The following is a 17,500-nucleotide window of genomic DNA, read 5'->3' as shown; positions in this document are numbered from 1 at the left end:
GCCATCCCTGGGAGGGGTCACAGTATGGAAGTAAAGGAACCTAAAACTACAGCAATGTTCAACTCTAATAAACAATTTTCTCATGAAACTTCCTCGCTTGCAGTCAAAACGATACTCTCCATTTCTAGAGCTGTTCTTGTTCTTGTGCATGAGTTGGAGGAACAGCGTATTCGGCACTACACTGAATGGATCGAAACCCCTCTTCATTTCAGTTGAGCTGGACTAGCAGGCGTAGGTTTACTTCAAGCACTATCTCATCGCATCATAACTCACAACTTTCCAACAAACTTTACCAACAGCACCAGCGTTGTGGATTTTATTATTTTGTTTGCAATGTTTTATATTCACAAGAATAAGTTACAAGAGTAATTAAACAATGGCGACTGCACGTGAGAGGGAACAATAAAGAGACCAAAAAGCAATGTACTCACGTTAAAATGACGAACACGGAACGAATAACAGCGACGTTTCGACCTAAGGGTCTTCTTCAGGCACAAAAACACAAAAGTACACACACAAAAAAGAAAAAGAAAGACGATAGAACAGATAAAGAGGAGAATAACTGACAAAACAACTGCACTGCACAAACCAACAAATGACAATAAGTTACAAGAGACAAGGCCACTGAAATATAGATTTGAAATAGAAAATATTCCAGTTTCAATGCTGGTAACATAAACACATTTTTAGAATGATGGTCCTCATAGGAAGAGTTGGTTAGGTAATAAGCTAGGTTGTACAGAGATGTGATGATTTGTGTGTATGTCTTTTTTTATTTTTTATTTTTTCTTTGACTGTAAAATTATTGTCTTTTTAAGCAGGTAGAATGTTCATAATGTCCACATTGTTTGTTTGTTTGTTTGTTTGTTTGCTTAACGCCCAGCCGACCACGAAGGGCCATATCAGGGCGGTGCTGCTTTGACATATAACGTGCGCCACACACAAGACAGAAGTCGCAGCACAGGCTTCATGTCTCACCCAGTCACATTATTCTGACACCGGACCAACCAGTCCTAGCACTAACCCCATAATGCCAGACGCCAGGCGGAGCAGCCACTAGATTGCCAATTTTAAAGTCTTAGGTATGAACCCACGACCTCCCGATCACGGGGCGGACGCCTTACCACAAGGCCAACCGTGCCGGTCCACATTGTTTGCTTGTGTTGTAGGCTACTTGTTGGAAAAAACAAACAAAACAAAAAAACAATACCAGAGAGAGAAGAAAATGATGGGTGTGTGAGGGGGACATTTGGGAGAAAGCCTTCGACACAGGGACACTGGGAACTACAGCGATACCAATACCAATAATTTTCCCTTAAACTTCCTATTTTAAAACAAGAATAATCCTCATAAAGAGCAATGATACACACCCAAAAATGAACTAAAATCGTAATAAATCAGAAAATGCTGTAATCGTTGGAAAAATCGTCCAGTATCGCTTCCAGAGGTCTATACTTGGATAAAAAACAAAGCAATTCAGTAAAGCTGACACTTCAAAATTCTGTTTAATTTCACTTTAATTCTTACAGTTGTTTCTCTTGTTCACGAGTTGGACGGCAAACATGTCCGACAATCCACCAACATAACGTCACGCTCATCAGATAATTGCCTAGATGTCATTGTTTAATGTTTTGAGAAAAACTCAAAAAATCTGTTTTGATTTCTGAACAATCTGCCCATCTCATTTTCGTAATAAGTTGAAAATGGCCTATCTCGAGCTGTCACAGCGGGATAAACGTGAGATAAAGAGCTGACAGCAACATTTTCAATCAGCACAACTGCAAAACAACCCCCCAAAAGCTTTTGCATACCTTTGCAGTTTCCAAACAAGTTTTCCTGCATCAAAAAGAAAAACTGCCTAACTCAAAAAACGAGATCGGCAATTTTGCTTACGTTACCGTGGCAATGGTTTCCGATGGTCTGAGAGTTTGTACTCTCTAACACATGATATATACCCTTCCAGTAGCTTCCCCTGTAGTCATACTGCAGAAATGCCTGACACTAAGTGAGGTATTTTTCTTATGAGCGTGACGATAAACGAATTCATTATTTCCGTTGAGATGGACTAGCAGGCGTACCTTTGCTTAAACAAGTTTCTCATCACATCCATAATGGCCTAGTGGTAAGGCGTCCGCCCCGAGATCGGGAGGTCGTGGGTTCGAACCCCGGTCGGGTCATACCTATGACTTAAAAATTGGCAATCTAGTGGCTGCTCCGCCTGGCGTCTGGCATTATGGGGTTAGTGCAAGGACTGGTTGGTCCGGTGTCAGAATAATGTGACTGGGTGAGACACGAAGCCTGTGCTGCGACTTCTGTCTTGTGTGTGGCGCACGTTATATGTCAAAGCACCACCGCCCTGATATGGCCCTTCGTGGTCGGCTGGGCGTTAAGCAAACAAACAAACAAACAAAATCACATCCCAGTTCGTTGTTTTGCAATGGACTTTCTGTGAAAGTACTAACAGAGCGAGAGAGCGAATAGGTTGAGGGGTGTGGGCGAGCTAAAGCATGGGGGTTAAGGAAACTGTGAAACTACACCAATGTCCATAAAAAAAGAGAACTTCTATGGGCGGAAGGAGAGGGCACGGAAGAGGAGAGAGATGGCGAAAACGAAGTTACTTTTTCTGTTAAACTTTCGCGTTTAAGAACGAACAAAATAGAAAGAAAGAAAGAAATACAAAATAGTAAAAGTAAAACTCATGGCCTTTAATTTAATACTTTTCTTCGCGCACGCCAGTTGGCTTGAGAGAGAGAAAAAAAAAGAGAGAAAAAGAGAGAGATAAATAGAGAGAGAGAGAGAGAGAGAGAGAGAGAGAGAGAGAGAAGAGAGAGAGAGAGAGAGAGAGAGAGAGAGAGAGAGAGAGAGAGAGAAAGAGAGAGAAGAGAGAGGGAGAGAGAGAGAGAAAGACAGAGAAAATAGAGAGAGAGAAGAGCGAGAGAGAGAAAGAGGGAGAGAAAGAGAGAGAGAGAAAGAGAGAGAAGAGAGAGAGAGAGAGAGAGAGAGAAAGAGAGAGAAGAGAGAGAGAGAGAGAGAGAGAGAGAGAGAGAGAGAGAGAGAGAGAGAGAGAGAGAGATGGTGATGGCAAGACATTAACTGTAACAAGAACCCATCTTTCCCGTGCAGTGAAGATAGCACCAGTGCCCGCACTTACTCTACGAAGTGTCCCCAGTAAGGACATAAAGAACAAACAAGGAATTGATTGAATGCAGGCAGTTTGTTTTAGCACCCGTCGGACGAGACAGCTTGCAAGGAACAATGAAGTGCCAGGAAAAAGGACAGGATAGAACCTCAACCAATTGCAGTGTCGACAAAAAAACAAACAACCCCCAATAAACACTAAAACAACAGACACACTCCAAACACAAACACACGCACGCACGCACGCACGCACGGACGCACGCACACACACACACACTTTATGAATATTCTGGGGTATATGAATAAATGCCTAGCCATTAGAAAAAAACACAAATGGTTTGCTATGTCAACTTAATGTCACCCACACACACCCACACTCACACCCACACCCACACACACACACACACACACACACTCTGGAGAATAATCATTTGCAAAAGTAACTGAAACTCAAGTTCATCATTTCCGATTTTTGGGGACCTGGTTGACACTTATTCACATCTAAATGCAAAAAAAAAAAAAAAAAAAAAAAACAGATGTCAAGCTCTGATGAGTCAAGTAAAAAAAACCGCATACATTGTACAAGAATGTCTTTGTGGAACATCCAAAATACCGAGCTGAAAACAACTTTTCTTTGTGCGGCCCATTTGAAAACGGTGATAATACTCTAGATGTCATAGTATCTTTGTCACTTGCCTTCTCTTTTTATAGCAAAGACAATACACATATTGCGATCGCGTGACATTCATTCTTGGAATGATAATTATGCCGATGTCAGTGGGAAACCAGAGAGGTATTCTGGTTAGCTCAGTTGGTAGAGCACTGGACTTGTGATCGGAAGGTCGCAGGATCGAATTCGGGCCGGGACGGACACGGGTCAACTTTATGTGCAGACCCAGAGACGGAAGCCATGTCCCACCCCCGTGTCATCACAATGGCACGTAAAAGACCTTGGTCATTCTGCCATAAGTGCAGGTGGCTGAATACACCTAAACACGCAGACACATGGGTAGCGCGACTCCGTTGCTGCTAGCTTTCCACTGGGAGGAAGCGACCCGAATTTCCCAGCGATGGGACAATAAAGTAATGAAAATGAAATGAAAATGAAAATAATAAAAACATAATACGACTTTCATTCGATTGAAATCCAAGCTCCTTAATTTTTGCAAAAGTCACAGACCAGGGACGTAAAGTGTTTCGCTCACGGCAACAGACGTCTGGCTTTCTTCCTACATCGTCTCCCAACGGGGATAGAAAGGTAATGTTTCTCTACGTGTACACTACATTGGGGTGTGCACGTTAAAGATCCCACGATTGACAAAAGGGTCTTTCCTGGCAAAATTGTATAGGCATAGATAAAAATGTCCATCAAATACCCGTGGGACTTGGAATAAAGTAAAAAAAATTCCATCTCACACGGCATTAAGTCTCAGGAAACATGAATACACGCATGCAGGAGAAAAAAAAAATATGGGTAGTGCCGTATGTATGGCAGCTCGCTTTCCCCGGGGAGAAAGCAGCCCGAATTTCCATGAGGGTAACCTCACTGGACTGTAAATCTTATCCAATCCAATCCAAGAAAATTAAACTGCGAACATTTGTGTTAAGTTCTGATGAAGTACAGTACTTACTAATATTTTTTTGAATTTGTTACACGTATCCCTTACATTGGTTTACTTACATTCATTTCACTGAAGAAGGGCGTGACCCGTAAGTCTTTGGAACTTGGTGTTTACTGGGGTTTTTTTTCTAATTAATCATATGTATCCCTTACATTGGTTACATCCCATCGCAACCCTTATAGAAACTTCAGATTAAACACAACAGAGACCTTAGATATAATATTAATGTTGTAGTGTTTCGTTTGTCTTTACGTTATATCATATGTATCACCAATGCAATTTCTCCAATGTGAAATAATAAAGTTAATTTGATTTGATTTGATTAGATGTTAATTTGATTTGATTTGATTAGATTAGAAACAACAGTCTTTGTTTGCTCTTTTCAGAAAATTCAACATTTGTAGCGCAAGAGTACACTATTGGTTTTATTATTAGACACGTATTGCCGCTTGGCAGCGTAAGACGTCATTACTTCTTCTTCTTCTGCGTTCCCAGCCATGCTAAATTTTCAATCGGTTCTGTAGGGCGTGTCCGCAGTCCGCCACAGCGACGTTGCCGACCCCCACAGCTTCTCGTGGACCTCCACTGGACTGGGCCACGTCTGGTGTCTCAGGGCGTTGAGGGGGGGGGGGGGGGTGTGTGTAGGCGACATCATTACAATAATCAGACCGTTAAATGGCTTTTCTTGTCGGCACAAACTAAATACTGCAAAGGACGTTGAACGTCAACTGTCAAACCGACCGCAAACTTTTACAGGTGCATGTAGACTAAACGTAACGGGCACGAATTCAAACGAAATGGCATAGAATAGAAAGCTGTTTCACTGCAAAGAGGACAGCACGACATTACATTGAAAATGGTACCACTTTCGGTGTGCCTGTTACGTGGTGCCTTCGGATGATGTCTTTGCTTAATAGACATGGGAGGGAGGGGGTGTATGTCTGGGACAGCATGAACAGCCATTCTTTCCATTTAATACATCAAAGTCTATTTTAGTACCTCAATGGGATGTGTTTAGATGATTCCAAAACAGGTCAGCATGAGGTCTCCAGAAACAGAGCGACTCTGTCCAAGCCAGAGCCAGATGCTCCGAAACGTCGATAGAATATAAAATAAGACCTAGACTAGAAGTCAATCATGGGCTGCTGTGGACGCTAATGCATCATAATTGAAGGGACTATTTCGACGCTCCCTCGGCACGCCAGTCCTTCTTTGGGGAGGGGGAGGTGGAGGGGGCAGAGAGAGAGAGAGACAGAGAGAGAGAGAGAGAGAGAGAGAGAGAGAGAGAGAGAGAGAGAGAGAGAGAGAGAGAGAGAGAGAGAGAGAGAGAGAGGGAAAGAGAGAGAGTGATAAAGAGAGAGATAGACAGAGAGAGAGACAGAGGGAGAGAGAGAGAGAGAGAGAGAGAGAGAGGGGGGGGAGACAGAGAGACAGAGAGAGAGACACAGAGAGAGAGAGAGAGACAGAGAGAGAGAGACAGAGAGAGAGAGAGAGAGACAGAGAGAGAGAGAAAGAGAGGCAGAGAAGAAAAGAGAGAGAGACTCCAGAGAGAAACACAGAGAGAGAGATAGGGGGGGGGGGGGGGGGCTATTGAGGTCAGTCGCAGGTAAACCATCCACCCTCCTTTCTGACTTTTCTGGACAAGGGTTCAAACAGAACTGTTCAGGATGTGGACTGAACAGAACCAAATTCAGGTCTCATTTTGGACAATTTCGAGAAGCCTAGACGAGAAACCACCAGAAGGCACGTTTCAGTACAAATGAGCAAATACTGTGGAGAAACCAAAAATCAATGACGCTGTCAAAGGTTTTCAATGTCAAGAAACGGGATTGGTCGCTGAAATGATACCTGCAGGATGAACGGTTTTGCACGCAAAATATATATCGGGGGTTCCTCTTTACATTTGGTCACGTTTTGTGAGTGTCAGTGTAAAGCAATTCCCAGAAAACGACCGGACAGACAAGCAAGCACACACACACACACACACACGCACACACACACACATACACGCACACACACACACATACACACACACACGCACTTACACAGTATACACACACACGAACTTACACACACACACACACACACACACACACACACACACACACACACACACACACACACACACACACACACACACACACACACACACACACACGAGAACACAAGTTGAGCAACACTCGTCCCCAAGGCAATGAACAAGTTTACCACACACACACACTTACACACACATACACATCATACCCACTTACACACACACACACACACACACACACACACATACACACACACACACACACACACACACACACACACACACACACACACACACACACACACACACACACACACACACACACACATCCCTCGTATGTGTGTTATTAACACAAAAGAAAGGACTCTTGGGTCGTTCGACATTGACATAACGCAACTTAACCTACTTTTTATGCCTTAAGTTCTGAAAAAATATCTTTTGAAAATTAAGGAGACTAAAGTGCGCCCTTAACAAATTGCAAGAATACGGTTTTTGAAAATTCCAGTTCAGACATGTCCAACACTCAGCAACTCAATGCGCTCAGGAGGAAGCATTCAACAATTTTAGAGACCTACGTTCGTCCGAAACAAACACCAAGAAAACGGCAATTCAAAATTCAAGTCTATGTCCAACATTCAGCAAACGCCATACAAGTAGAAAGAAGTATTGAAAGCAGTTGGAAACATTCAAAGCAGGAGGAACCATTCAAAGAAGCAGGAAGCATTCTAAGCAGTAGGAAGCATTCAAAGCATGGAGGAAGCATTCACAGCAATCCCGAACTCTGATGGATGGGAAGGGAGGCGCCATCTTAACGTTGCTCTCCAAATTTCCCACCAAGGTTTGGCACCAGGCCACGGTCTGTGACACTTGATCGCCGCGTTCTGTCCCCACTTGAAGGGAATTTACTCTTTCAATGCCGACTTCCAACTTTTCAGCCCACTATAGAAACAGGGGGTGTTGCACGGTTGACGGCTTGGGCAGACGAGGGCTCCAGGGCCGAGGTGCACGAAGCGAAAGTGGGTACCACCCAACTGGGTGAGAACAAACCGCGGGGTCTTATTCGTTGAAATCACAACCAATCTCAATTTCAACCAATCCAACACCGCGGCTGGCTCCCGCCCGGTTGGTAACTTTCTCCTGTACTTCGGCCCAGGTTCGGACGAATGAGGTCGGGAGGGTGCGGTGTCGAGATGGGGGTTGTGAGGTGGAGGACGAGGGGTTTGGGGGTGGGGGATGGGCAGAGGTTGAGACAAATCCCATCGCGCCAGGCACAATCGCTGAGGCGTCAGGAAATCGACAGCAAGGGGTGAAAAGGGGAGGAGAGCTGACGGGTGTAAGTTTAACGATTTCCCGCATTGACCAGTACTGCTAGGCTCCCTGCCTCGTGACGAGCAGAATGACAGCGGCCTTCACCATCACGGACACCACCAACGACCAGCATCGTGGCTGCTGTCACAGACCCCAGTCTCTGTGCAGGCCACTCTGATTGCTACGCGTCAACAGATTGCAAGTCTCAAGTACCGCTTCAGTGATGATGATGAAACTTTATTTTTCAAGGATAGAGGTTCAAGGCTACGGCTTTTCCTACAACCTGTCCTTAAATCTAATACAAATTCTAATAATGACAAACAAGTACAAAAACGGACAAATGAGCAAACACACGAACAAACATGCACACAAACAGCACAACAACAAAATAAGCAAGGGTGAAAAATAGATAAAAGTGACAATCGTTGAGCATAGTTGCGCGTATAAATACTTTATTACGTTGCACTGAAAACAAGATAAACACCGATTTAGATTCCTTTGGGGTTCAGTGCACCGTTTCAATCCTTCTAAATTTGGTAAACCTTTTTCTCCTCATCATTTGCTTAGTTTTGTGTTCCCTCTTTCAAAATGCCTTCACAGTTGACAGTAAATTATTGTTCCTCGAACGTTTCTATCACAAGACGTCACATATATATTCCTTCTGTGCACTTATCTTGCTGCATTTTTCACCCCTTCTGTGAGAACAAGTTGTGTAAATAAATAACATAAAAATGTATGGACAAATCGTTAGTCGCTTTGAGGGTGCGAGAAAAAAATATTGACGGAATCAGATAGTGGGTGAATCTTATAAAAAAAAAAAAAATGAATACATAATTATATTCATAAATATGTGGGTACGTCAAATTTCATAAACCTCGCCGATTCAACAATGACAATTTTTTTGAAAAAACAAACAAACGGTTTCAAGTGCAAACACCGGTGATTTGATTCAGTGACCTGCAACGACCCACACCAGTCCCCAACCCTATTAAGCAGAGGGGAAGGGGTGGGGATGGAACTCTGGGTATTGAAGGGAATGAGGGTAATAAGCGCTTTGTCTGGACAGAGTACAGGAGGAAAGTAGGTTAACGTAGACTGGAGTGAATGACTCAAATTTCGCTGTCAAGGGGGAGGGGGGGGGGGGGGGGGAATCCCCACCCCCCCTAAAAAAACTGGTGTTAATCAGTTAAAGATTACCCGTGTGGGGCCGATAAGTAGCGGGGCTTGGGGAGTTAGGAGGCGAGAGTACCAAGGGAAAGAGGGGGGATTTGTTGACGGTTTCAGAACAAGTTCGCGAAGTATAGGGCATGGACATTAGTCGAGGATGTAGCAACGCCGTTCGGCTTTCTCCTTCTTTCGACTGAATTTTGTTGAGAAAAAATGGCTTACAGTACTAGCTGGGGGAAAAAGTGCAAGACCTGACGTGCAAACACAGCACCAAACAAAAAATAAAACAACATTTGGACGCTTGTTTTTCTTTTGTGAATGGATGGATTTAAGTAAACAACAACAAGAAGTAGAAAAAAAAACAAAAAAAACAACAACAACAACAACAACAACAACAACAACAACAACAACAACAACAACGACCTTCCCTTGAGATTGAGCATTATGTTAGAGAAAGAAGCCAAAACAAATTGTTTTTTGATTTTTCATCATGTTTTGTAAAAATATTGTTTCCATTCCACAATAAAAAAATTCTCTGTGTAGGGCAATACAGATGTATAGTATACGTTATGGTATTGCAAGATGACATGCTCCCTCGAACCGAAAGAGACTTCGTTCAAGCAAAACGCATCCAATGCTTAAATGATGGCAGTCTAAGAAAAATACATTTACTTTACGGAGTTCTTATGCGTCAAAATCTCTCAGTGTTGCGATTACTTGTTTTAGTGTGGAATACGTTTCACGCTTAGCTGTGTCCTGCCACGCCATTATTCACTTGCGGTTTATGCAGCAATAAAACGTTTCAGACGTGTGATAACCACTCTGTATGCTGTGTCATGGGCTTGCCGAAACCAAGTGCTTCACACCTTCAGAGACGTATACACCTTGGGGTTGCCACAGAAAAGTTGATAAGCCAGAGAGAGAGAGAGAGAGAGAAAAACTAAAACTGAAAATAATTTTTCGAGGGTGACAGAATACGTAATGCAAACATGCTTTTTTTCATCCGTTCCTCGCCCATGGAGGGGTACGCTAACTCAATAACAATAAGAAATAGAAGTTATGTTAACTACAGTACAAAGTACATAATTTACATGTCCAGCAATAAATAAGACATTTCAAGATGCATTTTGATTCATCAGCAATGTTTGAAGATTATATATAACAAAGAATGATTTGTCATAGAGAGAGAGAGAGAGAGAAAGAGAGAGAGAGAGAGAGAGAGAGAGAGAGAGAGAGAGAGAGAGAGAGAGAGAGAGAGAGAGAGAGAGAGAGAGAGAGAGAGAGAAAGAGAGAGAGAGACAGACAGACAGACAGACAGAGACAGAAAAAGAGAGAAAGAGAGAAAGAGAGAGAGAGAAAGAGAGAAAGAGAGAGACAGAGACACTGAGAAAGAGAGAGACAGAGAGAGATACAGAGACAGACACAGATAGAGAGAGAGAGAGAGAGAGAGAGAAAGAGAGAAAGAGAGAGAGAGAAAGAGAGAAAGAGAGAGACAGAGACACTGAGAAAGAGAGAGACAGAGAGAGATACAGAGACAGACACAGATAGAGAGAGAGAGAGCGGACAACACAATGTCAGCTCGATTTCGTTTCGCGTCACTGAGCACAAAAGAGAACTAGCTGATGCCTTGTCACACGCTAAGTCAAAAGGATTCACACTCTCAGAGATGTCATATACGTCTTCGAGTGTGAACAGAGAAGTCAATAAGCCAGAAGAGAGAAGAAACGCCACTGTCAGATCACGCTTTTGTGCGTCTCATCGCGATACGTCAATGGGCAGAAAAGAGAAATGCTAACATAAACTCATAGTGTAGTGTTGTCAGTTCACCCTGTTGTGCCTCAGCACGGTACGTCAAGGGGCAGAACATTTATAAATACTAACATCACTCAGTGTAGTATTGCCAGGTCACCCTTTCTATGTTTGAGCTCGATGGGGTGTCACAAAACCGGATGTAAAAAATGTCGCAGTATCTAGATGTTCTCTTGTGTTTGTGCACGGCGGGATGCTGGGACGCGACCGTCAGCGAGATTTAGGACTAGCCGTCTGCGGGCAGAGAGTAAAACGGATTTTATTTCCGATGAAGGTATAGCTGCCGGAGCTGAAAGCGCGGGAGGGGAGTGGGGGGTAGGGAGGTGGAGGGGGTTGCCAGTCATTGTGATGATGATGATGATGATGATGATGATGATGATGATGATGATGATGATGATGGCCAATACAATTCACAGTGCGAAGGGCGAAGAATGACCTGGACATCCAATCAACTACTGTATCGCGTTGTTTTATAGTTCCTTTCACATTCACACATTCATCGTGTCGAGCCTGTAACTATGGCTTTTGCTATTTGCAAGTTGACAATTCCTTTCACACAATTATTTGTTGGCCCTAGAAATATGGTACAATCTATCCGCAGATTGACAATTCCTTGTGCACGTTGGCTGTACTATCCCTGTAAATATTTGCTTTCGCAAATTCTTTGTGTCGACCCTGTAAATATAGTACATTTATAATGCAGATTGACAGCACTTTGTCACAAATTCCTTTTGTCGGCAATGTAAATATGGTACACTTTTGATACCAATTGATAGTTGCGTTTGCGTATTCATTTTCTAGCCCCATTAATGTATATAAAAAAAACTTATTTGCAGTACTGTGCGACAAATGAACACGTAAACCCATTCATCGAAAAGAAACTGTCATCAATTCTTTCAGCTTCGAGGCTTTGAGTACATGAAAAAGCTTCAGTGATCGGCCCAAACAGCCAGAGAATCGTGTGTTCGTATGTCATCAGAACCCAATCAGACTGGCATCGCAATGGCCAATGAATACAAAAACACCCCCCCCCCATATATAGAGAGAAAGCTGCCAGTCAACTGTGCTTAAAGGAAACGACGTGGTGGTGTGTGGAATGCTAAAGTATAAGTATGCCTCGCTCAATCACAGGCTCTGTCGCTCATTCGTCAGAAACATGGAGAACGTCGTTAAGTTAAGAACATGTGTCGTCAGAAAAAAACACCCGCAGACAGGAAAGAGAGAGAGAGAGAGAGAGAGAGAGAGAGAGAGAGAGAGAGAGAGAGAGAGAGAGAGAGAGAGAGAGAGAAAGCAGAGACAGAGACTGAGATTCAGACCTGAGAGACAGAGATATAAAGACAGAGACAGAGAGACAGGCCTAACCAGCATGCAGAGAGACAGATTAGGGCACAGCGAAACAAGTCCAGCAATTACGAATTAGCACGCCGTGGATCGTGTAACTCTGCATTTGCGCCACCGCAACTTTTTATCGCTTCACGCCGACGAAGAGGCAAGCTGCAAGGTAGGTCTCTCACAGAAAATGAAAATTTGTAGGACTTTCAGGCATCATCTAGATTCTTCATTAGTACATTTTAAAGAAGTATATACTCAAGGTCTAAGGCACGTGCTTTTTTAGTCGAAATGTCAGGTTTCGGCAGTTCAGAAGTCCGATTTCTGCTGGAATTGTAGTAAAAATTGCACGATTTGTCTCTTCCTTCGTAACTTCAACGAAACAGCACTAGTTGATGCATTCCCGTGATGATATCCTGTGAGCTAAACATGTTCTTTGTATTCTTGATGAATGATGTTGCACAATTTTGTCTTTGGGTGACGCACGCGGCAAAAGAAAACACAAACAATTAGACTTCATGTTATACGCCACCGATGCTTGGTGTAATTCGCCACCGCAATTTCACGTCTTGGATGTTATTCGCCACCGCAACTTGTCTAATGAATTGCATAATATGTTGAAGAGTTCAGTGATTCTGTCACTTCCAATTGAAAATATTGATTTGGAGTTGTTCAGTTCAGTGTATAGTTCAGCTTTTGTAGAACACGTTTCTGAGACGCACCTGGCGGCGTTTCACTCCCACATTCTTCGTCATTCTTCTTTCCCGAAAAACGTCACGTCTGTCAGAGGCGTTCTTTTCTCTTCCAGCGTCAAACTGATGAGTTTTTGTGTTGTCGCTGGTAATAGGAATGACTGAATTTTAGAATTATTTCACACACATAAACACCAACGAAGCTTAAAGCCATATGTACTCGATGACTATACACGCTAATTGCTTTACCAACAGCTGGAGACAGACTAAATTAAGTTCCCTGCAAAATATTGTGGTCTAGGACCCCTTAAATGTTGAGATATTTGAATTTTCATTTTGATCTGGATCGTCCTATTTATAGATTTGGCAACACATGTAACGTTGATGCAAGGGAGAGAACACCGCGGCTTTGTTGACATCCTCACTTTTTCAGAGGCTAGAACAAGCTGTAATGCATGTATTATGGTCCGCGCATGGTGACGTATCGTCATTATATGGTCTTATGGTGCGTTTGACATCGATTGTGGGCAAACTACACTTTGTAAACACGGGAGTGCGTTAGTATGCCTTTAAGAATTTTAGAATTATGTGGTATTTGGCCCCACAATTTGGTTCCAATCCTGTGTGACATAAACATTGATTAAGATTGTGGAGTGTACTGCAACAAGCATATGCCTTTAAAAAAATAAAATGGAGGAGACAAAGAAATCAGACATCAGAAATGAAAATGATCATGGTCAGGGGATGTAGAAACATGTCCACTACAAACAAAATTGAAATGTTTTGGCAGTGGGTTGTAAAAACAGAATAAATAAATTAAATAAATACATTGAGAAAAAAAATGCATACAGGGGTTAGTTTCACTGATATAAAATCAGTTGTGTTTGTGTGCGGGGGAGGGGGGGCTGATCTGAGCAGCTTGCCAGTAACTAATAATAATAATAATAATTAAATTTAATACGCGCGATTTCTCATTACGAGCTCAAAGTGCGGCGCTTTGTTTCAACACGTACGCTCACATGGTGACAATCGTACAACACACACTCACCATGTGGTACGAAGGATTAAAGCTGCAATTAGGAAATCAGAATTTGGAAAGATAATTTTTTTTAATTTTTGCAGATGGGCACAATTAATTTACATTTTTGAAATGGTGGAGGAAAACAAACTGGTAGGACCCGGAAGAAAACCACTGACGACAAGCTTTTAATGCATAGCGTAAACCCAAATTCACTTTATGAACTGTCCCAGCAAGGGATTGAACCCGAGGCCAAGGAAATCAAGCGGATCATAGGGGCAGTACGCTATCCATCCTGCCATTCGTCACCTTACACTAAGTAATGTTCAAACCATGCGGAACGTTTTTGTACATTCTTGTATGTGTAGTCAATCTTCCGAATGTAAATGAATGCATAAGAGAACATGAGGACAAACTTTTCATCAGCGTGCCTTCCTAGAAGTGAAATCTCATTGGTGAAAACGTTGGTCTTCATGTTCTGATGTGTCTTTATTTTGCTGCGTAATCTGTTCAGATCATCACTAGCAGTCATCGATGCATTTCCCACTTGTAAATATAGTATTTTTTTCACTCTTACGGTAAGCACTGTTATATTTCCTATTGATGTCATCATACCCTAAACCTCTTGAATCTCACAGTCCCAGGGATTTTTTTTGGGGGTCATATATATATATATATATATATATAAAAGCACATTCCAGTACATGTGGGTTATACACTCAAGTACAGATAAGCATACTTTTCATACAGAAGAAGAAGAAGTAGAAGAAGAAGAAGAAGAAGAAGAAGAAGAAGAAGAAGAAGAAGAAGAAGAAGAAGAAGAAGAAGAAGAAGAAGAAGAAGAAGAAATACTACAGTTTGATTTGTCAACTCATGGTGCCTTTAAATCCTTTGCATAGGCAAGATCACGCCACGCCCCTGAGTTTAAAACTTGCAGCACTAAAGTTAAAATGCTCCTATCAATTGCTGTCAGTTTTGTGACAAAAATAAAGGTTTAAATGCCTCCACGATGTTGTTGCGTTTGAAAATAACAATTTGCGTAGTGCGGTGGCGAATAACAAAAAATGCGGTGACGAGTTACATCTAACATTGAATTGATGCGGTGGCGAATTACAGAGAGTTGTTGACACTCTGTTTTTATCTGCTTCTTGCAAAGTATATATGGAACTATATACAGAGAAACTACACGTGGAGATTCATAAAACATTAAAGTTATCAGTGAACATGTCCAAGAATAACCAGTAATCTCCGTTTTGTTGCATTTGACGCAGAAACTGAAAATATGCCCAAAACATGGGGAAACGAGAAGAAAAACAGATCGTCACGATCACCAGGGCCATCAAAGCATCAAAAAATATATACAGAAATATAGCTAAGGATATAAGTATGTGAAATGCAACACTTGAGAACATGCTGAGTGCCTAGCATTCTAACAATTTAATTTATCATTCGAGAGACCTACCTCGCAGCTTGCCTCTTCGTCGGCGTGAAGCGATAAAAAGTTGCGGTGGCGCAAATGCAGAGTTACACGATCCACGGCGTGATTAGGTAGATCTTAGCTCACTGATAAATAGACAGGAAAAAACAGATCGACCGACCGACCGACAGTCACACATACAGACACACAGACAGAAAGACATACAGACATACAGACAGAAAAGCGGAAAGTGAGAACTGACCTCTATCATCAGTACAGACACAAAAGGGAGACAGACAAATAGATAGACAGACACACACAGACAGTCTGACAGACAGACAGACCGTGAGAATTGACCTCTATCAGCAGTACAGACACAAAAGCAAGACAGACAAACAGATAGACAGACACACACAGACAGTCTGACAGACAGACAGACCGTGAGAATTGACCTCTATCAGCAGTACAGACACAAAAGCAAGACAGACAAACAGATAGACATACAACCAGCCAGCCAGTCAGCCAGCTTGCACGCCAGCCAGCCAGCCAGAAAGACAGACAGTAAGAACTGACCTCTATCAGCAGTACAGACACGACGGCGAGGCTGGCGTAGTGCAGCTTGTGGGCGATCTCTATGTTGGGGTGGTGCTCCACCTGCTCCTCCGAGTGGAACAGGTACCCGCGTTCCCACGACGACGACGATGAGGCGGAGTGGCCGTCCGGAGAGTACCCGGAATGTACACCACCCCGATCCCCTGACGCAGCAGCACCACCACCACTGAATCCACCCGTAAGAGCCGCCGATGATCCACCCGTCAGGTTGGTGTTCCAGTTGGCTTGCAGCACGTGTCCCATCCCGGACTGTAACGCGTGGTACAGTAAGTTCCCTGAGGGATGACCGCTCCTCGTACTCCCTCCAACCACACTGTAATCCCCCACACCCACATCACTAACACCACTGGCACCACCATCACCACCACTACCCCTTCCTTCACTGCCTTGCATAAAGTAGTTGCCACCATCACCATCACCACCACCACCACCAATGCCGGCGAAGTCGCGGTAGTAGGCTTCTCTTCGATGACGAGTCCGGTTCTCCAAGTGTACAGCCACGTGACCGGAAGTGGACGGAGGTTCAATGTGAGGTCGAAGGTCAAGGTCGTGACCGTGAGAAGATGAGGCGAGCGGCGCCATGACGAAGGAGGCGTTGAAGTTCCAGAGAATGGTGGATTGGATGATGGTGGCGAAGAGATGATCGACGTTGATGACCCCTTCTCCAGTGAGGAAGTCTTGGTAGTTGTCCTGCAGCTGCCCCACAAAGTCCTTCACGCGGGTCTGGGAGGTGGCCAGCGTATCTGTGGCCAACAGAAAAAGAGTGAAAAGGAGCAGTAATCAAGCCTGGTGTTTAGTAAACCGGTATTAAGGTATTAAGCGGATGGCAAAGGGATTACATAGAACACGGTAAGTTGGTCAAGGCAAGCAATTTAAAAATGTAAAAGGTGGTTGATTGTTTTGTTTTGAAAAATATACGAAAACATTGTCAAAAACAAGTAAAAAGGTAAGCAAGCTCTTTTTGGAGTTTCTACATAAAACTGGACATTAAGGGTTTACCCGAACCCAGACACGAGAGTCTTCTTCTTCTTCTTCTTCTGCGTTCGTGGGCTGAAACTCCCACGTACACTCGTGTTTTTTGCACGAGTGGAATTTTACGTGTATGACCGTTTTTTACCCCGCCATTTAGGCAGCCATACGCCGTTTTCGGAGGAAGCATGCTGGGTATTTTCGTGTTTCTATAACCCACCGAACTCTGACATGGATTACAGGATCTTTTTCGTGCGCACTTGGTCTTGTGCTTGCGTGTACACACGGGGGTGTTCGGACACCGAGGAGAGTCTGCACACAAAGTTGACTCTGAGAAATAAATCTCTCGCCGAACGTGGGGACGAACTCACGCTAACAGCGGCC

General features: G+C 43.3%; 1 protein-coding gene across 1 annotated transcript in view; it reads right to left on the bottom strand.

The window, feature by feature from the left end:
• The window catches only part of LOC138970215 (keratin, type I cytoskeletal 9-like), a gene marked incomplete at its 5' end in the record, with an annotated part of 70,450 nt that extends 53,560 nt beyond the window's left edge, over positions 1-16,890 (bottom strand). Inside the window, 1 exon segment of the mRNA XM_070342710.1 lies at positions 16,109-16,890. Within this exon segment, the coding sequence (XP_070198811.1) occupies positions 16,109-16,729 (621 nt within the window).
• Positions 16,891-17,500: the final 610 nt, after the last annotated feature.

This window comes from Littorina saxatilis, linkage group LG7 (assembly GCF_037325665.1).
Source record: "Littorina saxatilis isolate snail1 linkage group LG7, US_GU_Lsax_2.0, whole genome shotgun sequence".
Classification (NCBI taxonomy): Eukaryota; Metazoa; Mollusca; class Gastropoda; order Littorinimorpha; family Littorinidae; genus Littorina; species Littorina saxatilis.
Note: the sequence above shows the minus strand (reverse complement) of the source record. Positions and strands in the feature narration are given on the sequence as shown.